A 9,431-nucleotide genomic window follows, 5' to 3' on the forward strand; every position below is an offset into this window, starting at 1 on the left:
GTAAGAGCGGCCGCGCGACCTCAACCCCGGCGCTACAGAGAGTGGGAGAGCACGCGTGGTGGGTACGCATGAGGACTCGAATTGCTGTCGTGGACTATAACCCCCCCCGCGCGCTACCAAAAGAGTGAACGCGGACGTTCACCCTTAAGGGGAGGGCTCTGTAGCATAATCGCGAGGACGTTATTTGAACGCGCGGGGTGACTACTGTACTCCCGCAAAATGCATTACAGCGCACACACTGGCGCCTGTAAGTACGCGATTGCTGCTCGCTGTGCACGTTTACAGCGTGACGATCCGGAGTAAGGCGCGCGAGCTTCCCGTGTAAGGCGCTACCTAGATACTGTAGTATCTGTTATGATAGATTATTTACTTGTATATTAAATGACAGGGCGACCGGCGGCGGAGGGAGGACAAGGACAAGCACGGGCTTGGTACCAGATCCTCCACCGCAGGTCTAACCCCGTCCGCTTATTCTAAACGCGTTCTCCTAACGCGAGCGCGTTAACTAGAAACGAACGCGGGTAGCGGTCGCGAACGTACGCGCGCGAGCTGGATCCGCCTCCGCCCGTCGGTGCTAGAACGCTAACTAGCGCCGCCCCGGGGCGTCGAGCGCGTCGAACCGCTCTACCGCGTACTGTGTTCGCGTCCGCTCCCCACCGCTCTACCACGCTACCACCGCCCGCGTTCTTTTCTGGTGTGTGTGTTTTTGTCCTCTCTCGCGTACACAGGTCTTCGAAGAACCACAGCTAAACCCCCAACGCGACCGGGGGTTTATGCTACAGGTAGTGACGATTACAGTGTGTTTACAGATTGTCCCAAAACAGCTTGATTATTTCGTAAAGTAGTACTGTTTCTTCACGTAAGCTTTCGCTTTTTGCTCTCTCCAAGCACTATATTCGTGAGGAAAGTTTATAAAATGGTCCATTCCCAAACGGGAATTTTATCCCTGTCAGCCTGCGTCTCGTGGCGATGGCATCCGCGATCATTGTTACGGATACACATTTTTCGGCTGTGGGTGAGAAGCTTATACGCAAGTCGTCCGCACTTGCCGCGCAGTCGCGTCGCTTTCGAGCCTTTTTCGGTGTATCACACCGTGTTTGCGCGATTATTTGGAATACTTTTGGAAGCTTACTCCCAAAGGATGCTATGCCAGAGCACCTCTTGTGGGCATTTTTATTTTTGAAAGTTTATTCGACTGAACATGTCAATTGTTCAATAACTGGTGATGAGAAAACATTTCGGAAATGGTGCTGGAAATTCGTCATTTGACTGTCTGATCTCAAATCTGTAAGCAAAAATCACCATGATTTGGCTCAGGTGTATTCGTCGTTTAGATCTAACTTCTAGCGTTTTTATTGGGCAGATTCACTCGGATCGGCGTGTCGGCAGTAGCGTAGGTGGATCCTTGAACGTGTCAGGAGACGAGACGGATTATCCAATCATGGAACCGAAGCCCTTTTCTTCTGAGTGGTTCTCGCACAAATTTAACGGACCCGGGTTAAGATATGAAATAGGAATCTCAATTTCCACTGGACACATAGTATGGGTTAATGGCCCGTTTCCTTGTGGTTCCTATCCAGATTTAAAAATATTTTGTGAAGGAATGAAAGCTGCTTTTGCACCCAATGAGAAGGTCGTGGCTGACGGTGGTTATCCAGACGAGAAATTTTTAATTCCAACATTGGTACAGGAGACAGATTGGGAGATATTCGGACGTATTCGCGCTCGTCATGAAATCGTGAATGGGCGACTGAAACAATTTGCTGTTATCAGCCGCCGTTTTCGTCACCACATTTCACTTCATTCGTAATGATTTCATGCTGTAGCAAACGTGATGCAGCTGATGATGGAGGTTGAGGAACCATTATTGACATTTGAAAGAATTAAAGTAAAATAAACTCCATTTTGTAAAACAACAGGACTGCTTTCACTCAACAGTAATTTAAAAATCCTTTCGTAAGAAAGAGTAGTCAGAATGAATTATTATCAAGTACGGCTTCACTTCATCTGCAAAACTCTATTCATCTGATGGGGTTAGTCCGCTATATTTCTGGATTACTTGTGTGATACCACGATGTCAAGTAGCGTAATGATAAATTCGCACTTTCCCATGCCCTCATGGTGAACATTGCGTATCAAATCTAGTGCAACATATGATTTGGGTGCAATCTCCCAAATATTTGATTCAGATATGTTTCAAACAGCGCTCTCTCAGATCTGAAAAGGTTCCATTACAGGCTTCTTCATGGTAGCGCAGAGACAGCAGCCAGTCATTCATAGCTCGGCGTACCTGCTCAGTGAATATCAGTATTCACGAATAGCTAAACTGGTCATCCAGCAGGCATTATCTGTTCCACAGAACAGTATCGCTGCTGCTTGTGTGGAGCTGCACCCACCATCACCTGAATTCTCGTGCTGCAGTGCTTGTAGTTGATACACGCTCCAGAATATAAAAGGTAAAGAGGGTACCATCCTGGTCTCCGCGATAAAGTTCCTCAACCCATCTCAATCCACAACAACCCATCCGAACTGTTGGGGGCAACAACCCATCTCAGAACCATTCCAATGACTACGACTAGGCGTACGACTCGCGCAAAGCGCAATATTGCACAAGCGAGTAGCTCGAGGCATGGTGAACCGCTACATACCCCTGAGTCCCGCACTGTAGCTCCCCCACGCACATCACCGCGTAGTACTGCTCGGGACTCGCAAAGCACCCCACTACGAAGCGGGAAGCGTCGCGTGCAGCTCGCGACGCCAACCACTCTACATACCCTTGAGTCCCGCCCTGTGAATCCCCAACAAACGGCAAGGAGCAGTCGTAAACGAGGTTGCCCGCCAACAGATCCCTCACCCACTGCTCAGAACTCGCAAAGCTCAGGATTGCGAGACGGGAAGCGTGGCGCCCTTTCTGCGACGCCAGCAACTTCACACACACCACTCTTAACGCCGCCAGACACAACGCAACTTTTTAATGTTCCCATCCGACACACCTCACCATGTCCCCCGGATTCTACCATGCGAAATCAACCCAGCCCGACCACAGCGATACGACGATCGCCCCAAAGGCGGACATCAAGTGTTTCGCTGGCTTCCGGTACAGTGCAGCGTAAAGTGTGGAGCATCCGCTCATTGGTAATTGCAGCCTGACGGATAGCTGCGGAACCCAAAGTAGCTCCAGCTACCCCAAATGCAGCAGAATCTACACCACCCGAACTGCAAGAAGAAGATGCTCTAGCTACGCCAAATGCCGCAGAATATCGAACACTGGAACATGAAGATGAGTTGTCTAAACCTAGTAGTGACGCTGAGTACCATCCCCCTCCGCCCTCTAACACTCGAACGAAAAATGGACCCCTATCGCAACGAAGTCCGGCCAGTCGCAGTGTTGCGAACAGCGAGACATCACCTTTGAAAAAGAGAGTATACACGTACAAGAGTCGCCGTGGCGGCAAGGGTGTGGAGTGTTTGTTACTTAAACGACGCCGTGCCTACGCTGATGCCTTCCAAAACATGGAGGTGGATAAGTTAAGACGTTGTATCCATCGCCGCTGTTTTTGCAAAACAGACGCTCGATACGTCAAGGCTCAAGTGCAACATGTATCTTTGCTGAATAGGGCGGGGAGACGAGCTTATCTGGAGTGCTTGTTGGAAAATAACTCAGGGATGTTTTTCTTCGATGGAAAGGCGGTGTGTTATAAGTTTCTTGAGAAGTCCCTGCAGTTTTCTAGGGATTTCCAGGGCTCTGTTAAAGGCACACCGTTTAGCAAGAGGAGGTCTTCCTTGACTTCTACTGTAAGAAACTCAGAAGCTAATCAACGGGACGCAGTCATATGCTTCCTTGAACGTCTTTCAGAAAGCACAGCCGACCATATGCCCAACCGAAACGAACAGCACTTGCCCTATTTCCAAAAAGCCCAGGTCCTCGACATCTTCCTCTCTGATTTCAGTCGCCTCCACTCGCGCGCCCCAACCACGCGAAGCTATTTTTACGAGAGATGGCAAAAGCACGTGCCCAACATCAAAGTGCGGAGGGGCATTGGTTCACAGTGTGTTCCGAATGCGATCTCATCAGAGACCTGCTCTCCAAAGCCAGTACCGATGAGTCAGCAACTCGGTTACTTCGTGAGCGAAAAACCACTCACAACGATATGGTTGCAGCGGATCGGCGCGAGTTCCAGAAGAAGTGTGATAAAGCAGGACTGTATCCTGTTAAGTATTGCTCTATCATTCTAGATGGTGCAGACCAGTCCGCCCTCGGTTTGCCGCATTTTCTCTTTAATACCAAGCACACAAAGGGGCGCAGTATCAAAGTCAAGCTAATTGGAGTGCTTGAACATGGTCCCGTGAAACATCTGTCCCTGTTCACTATGACAGATGAATATGAGACAGGCGCGAATCACGAATTAGAACCTCTTCATCGGACCCTGATGGTAAAGGCTGAGAAGGGCCCACTCCCGGACACCCTGTTCGTGCAGGTGGACAATTGCACTCGCGAAAATAAGAACAGATACTTCTTCGGATACATGGAATCCCTGGTTGCATGGGCGTGTTTCAAGAAGTCTTTGTGCCGTTTCTACCAATTGGTCATACCCATTCTGACATAGACCAAGCGTTCAGCTGCACTGCTCACCGGCTCAGGCATCATGAGGCTATAACTCTGGAAGACCTGATCACTGAACTCGGGAAGGCATATAACCCTCCCCCTCACGTTGCTGATCTTCTCCAGATTATAAACTTCTCTGGGCTGTGTGACCAAGAAAGGTGTTTGGAAAAGCCTCCACGGTTTTCCCATTTTCGATATTTCAAGTTTCACCGTGTGGAGGGGATCCCAGAGTATCGTGGTAATTCTTTTAACACTGCATGTTCCGCGCGGGTTGGGTGTAACGACGATTGGGGCTCTCTCAAGGTCGAGCAGTGCACCGGAGGCTTCCTGAAATTTGCACCTGACCTTGCCAAAACACCACCGACCGAAGCCACATGTCCTAACGGTCTTGATAAAATCAACACCCGGCTTGTGTCTGAGGAGACACGAGTGAATGACAGGAGAAAGTTAGCCCAGCTACGGCTTCTACGCGACCGCGTGTATGAATCAAGACTGGAGAGATTCCACTGGAATCTGCGCGACGTATTTGAGATGAAGGGAAAGTATAGAACAGTTACTGATGCGGTTGATGGCTTGCAAGACGAAATTGAATTGAACATGATGAAGTTGAAATCGAGATGGCAGAACAACCCCTGCAAGACCTCGAATACTAATGTAATGACTTCGTAGCAGTACGCGGTTCTTCTTGCTCTATAGAAACCGTCCCGTTCTGGGTCGGGCGTGTCATATCAATTCACAATGACGATGAAGGCGTAACTACGGATCTCACCATCCATTGGTGGGAAGGGTACAATGGTAAATGTGCCTGGACAGGTAAGTATGGACCCTCTAGGTTACATGACAATAGAAAACCGTGGACAGAGTTTATCAGTGTCGCAACTGTTTTGTCTAGGTTTTCGGAGTTGAAGAAATCGAAAGAGACCAGCGCAGCAGCGGCCAGGCAAATTAGGCAGGCTCTTGGAGTTGCGTGATATGCTGGGTGGCCTCCGCTACTCGGTGGTCTGCTTGACGCAGTCAGATACGGTAGTGAGGGTGCAATGCCCTGGTAAACTTTAGAGTTTCCGAATTAGCCCTCAACGCCTCTAAACCAGCGCGAAGCGTGGCGAGACGACGAGTAATATTTGTGGAGCGCGTTTTCGTTTGTGCGATATCTGACTCAAAACTGTTGCCTTTCGATAGTAATTGAGTCCCCTTTATCCGTTGCTCTCGCAAGTGTCTCTCAACTGCAAACAGATCGGTCTGGAAGTTCTGTGGAAGCTGCCATACACGAGTGTGCAAGTTAATTTCGGAGGTCTGGGATTATGGCTGTTGGGGCTTCTGTTGTTGAGGGGCTGCACCGAACAGGGACGGAGGATTCTGTGATTGCGCACCGAACAATGAGGCCCTCTGCGCTGGTGCACCAAAGAGAGAAGGAGAGGACCCAGGCCCGCCGAATGAAGCTGCCTTGGTCTGTGCCTGAGCACCGGAGCAGCGTTTTGGACGGTACCAGGAAAAAAGCTTTGAGCCGGCCCGCCAAACGTGGGTGCAGCAGTACCAAAGGCCGGTTGCGACGCACCCTGGGTTTGACCAAAGATATTCATATCAGATGAGCCTACAGCAGTAACTGGCAAAAGAGCATCTGACTGCCTCCAGTCTCTCTACTGTAATATATATGCCACAAATGCGCATTACCATAGATATTTCTCCAGCGCACACCCCACCATACTGCAACGTTAGTTTTTTGAGGCCCGACATGTAGTTCGTTGATGTGAGCAAGTAGCGAAGGTTCCTTCGAGGCAGACATAACTTTTATTTCTCTCCAACCTTTCCTAGATCTACGAAATGCACATATTAAGCCGGAACAAATTACCAATATGTATTACCACGAAGCCACACTCCCTTGATGATATTGACCACCTTATCAATTGACTTGGCAGTGGCTGGATGATCACCAGTAACCATGACAACTTTAACACTGGCGCTCTGGCACGTGGCGACAGCGTTCGGTACAGCCTCAAGAGGGGGGTCCAGAAGAGCCATCAAGCCGACAAATACCAAACCTTCCATGAGGAAGTTGATCTCCTCCACATCAAACTCGAACGTAAAGGGAACTCGGCCGGGTCAAGATCCATCTTGGCGAATCCTAAGCGGCGCTCTCCTCTTTCCATCATGAAAGCGAGCTGCTCCTTGATAACAGCCTTGGCATCAGCATCGAAATGCATCACACCCTCCTTCTTGAGGACGCTTGTGCACCTCTCCATGACATGTTCAGGAGCCCCTTCATGCACAAACGGAGGCGATCTCCCCCATCCGCAACTTTGTTGATTGTGATCATGAATTTGTTCGCAAAGTTGAAAGGAATGGTCGAAACCTGAGTGTTGTGAGCACGGATTGCACTGACAGACGTGATCTTCTCCGAAAACTTGAGAATACCAGCCTCTGAAGCATCACCGTTGACCTTGCGTTCGTCAATTGACTTCTCCGGGGTATCACCAAGATGTTTAGCATCGAACATGGCCTTCGCGCAGTTCGCACCGATGCATAACAGCTCCTTCACGCACGAAACCTGAGTGTCAAACGTGGCTTCAGTCGCGGCCGTCTTCGTGGTGTACAGCGCATTGTTGTACGCGAGATGGACAATAGTCTTTTGGTTCTGGGTAAGATTGCCTGTCTTGTCTGAGCAAATGCAAGTAGTGGATCCGAGCGTCTCGACAGCCTCCAGCTTCTTCACGAGCACTTGTTTCTTGGCCATACGCTTCGCGGACAATTTGAGGAAGACAGTCACAGTAGGAAGAAGACCTTCGGGGACATTTGGGACAATGATACCAATGCAGAACACAGTGTTGGTGATAACTTCAGTTCCCTTGATGAGACCGATGATGAAAAACAGAATTCTGTTTTTCATCATCCGTCTCATCGTCGCAATCTCGCCCGGTGTTAACACCGGGCGAGATTGCGACAGAAGAAATGATGATAACGAAATGATGAATATCGAGCTGCAGGGTAGTGACCTCCGAGCTAGACCCAGCAGCGAGACCAGGAATGCGACCGAATACAGTACCATCACCAGTGTTGACAACAATACCAACGCAAGTTCCATCGACAGCCAATGTACCAAAGAAGGCGAGATTATTGGTCTTGAGGGGATTCTCATCAGTTCAATCAACGGTACGGCCGATGGGTTCGGACGCCCCAGTGAAGGGGGAGTTGTCCACCTTCAGCTCCTGATTTTCTGTCAGACGAATATCGGCTGGGAGTTTACCTCTCAATTTGACTTGGGCTTAGAGTTGGCGACGCGGGGGGGTGGACGTGACGATACGGGTCATCGTAGTGGGTCGGGGAGGCTTGAAGTGGGCCACAATCGCCAACTTCGAGCAAGTCCAGACATAATTTATGATTAAATTCTGTCGGTAGATTGTGAACAAGTTGTGATGCCAAGAACTGGTCGGATGCCTCCGACCACGGATCGTGGCGGAGGCGACGGCGCCTTTATGTCCTACTGAGTAGATAGCGCCTTATTGGCATTGTCCTATTTGTACTGTGTCTTATCTGGATGGAACCAGGTGTTTTTTCTCTTGGTGGCGCATTGGCCGACCGTCGAACTTGGTTCTGGATGGAACCACACTCCCCCCGACGCGAGGGTATCGTGTCCTGTATTTCTCTTACGGCGATGTTCTTGTTGTGTGCGCGGTAGAGTGTTGTTTTGAGGGATTTGGTGAGGATGTCGGTGTATTGTTCGATGGATGGTGTCCGCCGGATGTTCAATCTTCCCTGTTGTTCTGTGTCGTGGAGATAGTGATATCTCACGTCGATGCACTTCCTCCTTTTCGTCGCGCCCATGCTCTTCGACATTTGCAACGCTGCTGTGTTGTCCACATGCAGGGTGCGCGTGCTGGTGGCGAGTTGTATTTCGCGGATGAGGTTGTGTAGCCAGAGTGTGAGGGCCGTTGTTTCGGATGCGGCGACATACTGCGCCTCGCAAGTGCTTTTTGCGACGACGGGTTGTTGCTTCGCAAGCCACTGTACTGGTGCTCCGTTGATGAGCGTTACCATGCCGCTGATTGATTTTCGGCTTGTGGCGTCGTTCACATAGTAGGCGTCCGAGTATGCGCAGATGGTGATTTCGCGGTTTTTTCCCGCTGGCATGAGAATGCCTTCGTCCCGAGTACTGTGGAGGTACTATGCGAGTCGTTGCAGCAGATTCCAATGGCGCTGTGTCGGTTTCTTGAGCGCGCGTGCGAGCGCGGTTGCTGCGAATGCTATCATAGCATGACATGATTTCCGGGCGCGCGCTGTCCGCTATGTATCTTATTGTGCCAACTGCTTTGCCATATATCGTCGCAATGTCAGCTCGCTTTTCCTCTTCGTCGGTGGGCGGATCTATTTTTATGCCTTCCAGATATGGGGTGGTCCTCTTGTTGCACCCTGTCTACGCGAGGAGTGTGACCACGCCATCGATGTGGGACGGTTGGGAGATGTGTATTCCCTGAGGTGCGTACCTGATTTTCCAGTTGAGGTACGAGGTCGGGCGTCCCATCCTTTTCACTGTATACTTTTTTTGGAGTGTGTGGTACAGTGAGTCACTCATGGATTTTGTGGTGGCGATTGGTAAAAAATCGTCCATGCTTATGCCAACTATCAGCGTGTCCTTCCCTTCTGTTTTCGTGAAGAGGGACGTGTCTGAGCGCATTTGTTTGTACCAGTGACTCTTGAGGTGTGCGTGCAGTTTGGTGCTGTAAATGTTGGCGGCGGCCAGTGTGCCGTATACGTTTCCTTTTAGTTGCCCGTGCGTGGCTGCGTGCTTGAAAGATCCGTCGAACCGCCTTGGTTGCCATACGAACACTTT

General features: G+C 50.1%; 1 protein-coding gene across 1 annotated transcript; it reads right to left on the minus strand.

The window, feature by feature from the left end:
• Positions 1-6,806: 6,806 nt before the first annotated feature.
• Positions 6,807-7,739, minus strand: CHC_T00003191001 (hypothetical protein). Its single transcript, XM_005714343.1, has 2 exons — positions 7,528-7,739; positions 6,807-7,479 (listed from the first exon to the last, which is right to left on the minus strand). The coding sequence occupies exons 1-2, from the start codon at positions 7,737-7,739 to the stop codon at positions 6,807-6,809; spliced, it is 885 nt and encodes a 294-aa protein (XP_005714400.1).
• Between the last annotated feature and the right edge of the window lie 1,692 nt (positions 7,740-9,431).

Source organism: Chondrus crispus, genomic scaffold (genome assembly GCF_000350225.1).
Source record: "Chondrus crispus Stackhouse genomic scaffold, scaffold_179, whole genome shotgun sequence".
Lineage (NCBI taxonomy): Eukaryota > Rhodophyta > Florideophyceae > Gigartinales > Gigartinaceae > Chondrus > Chondrus crispus.

What these genes read in the sequence shown, in the direction of transcription:
- CHC_T00003191001 (XM_005714343.1), bottom strand. Translation starts at nt 7,739, where the DNA reads ATGAGAATCCCCTCAAGACCAATAATCTCGCCTTCTTTGGTACATTGG. An exon ending in CTGTCGCAATCTCGCCCGGT is followed by an intron (nt 7,480 to 7,527) that starts GTTAACACCGGG and finishes GATGAAAAACAG; the next exon opens with AATTCTGTTTTTCATCATCG.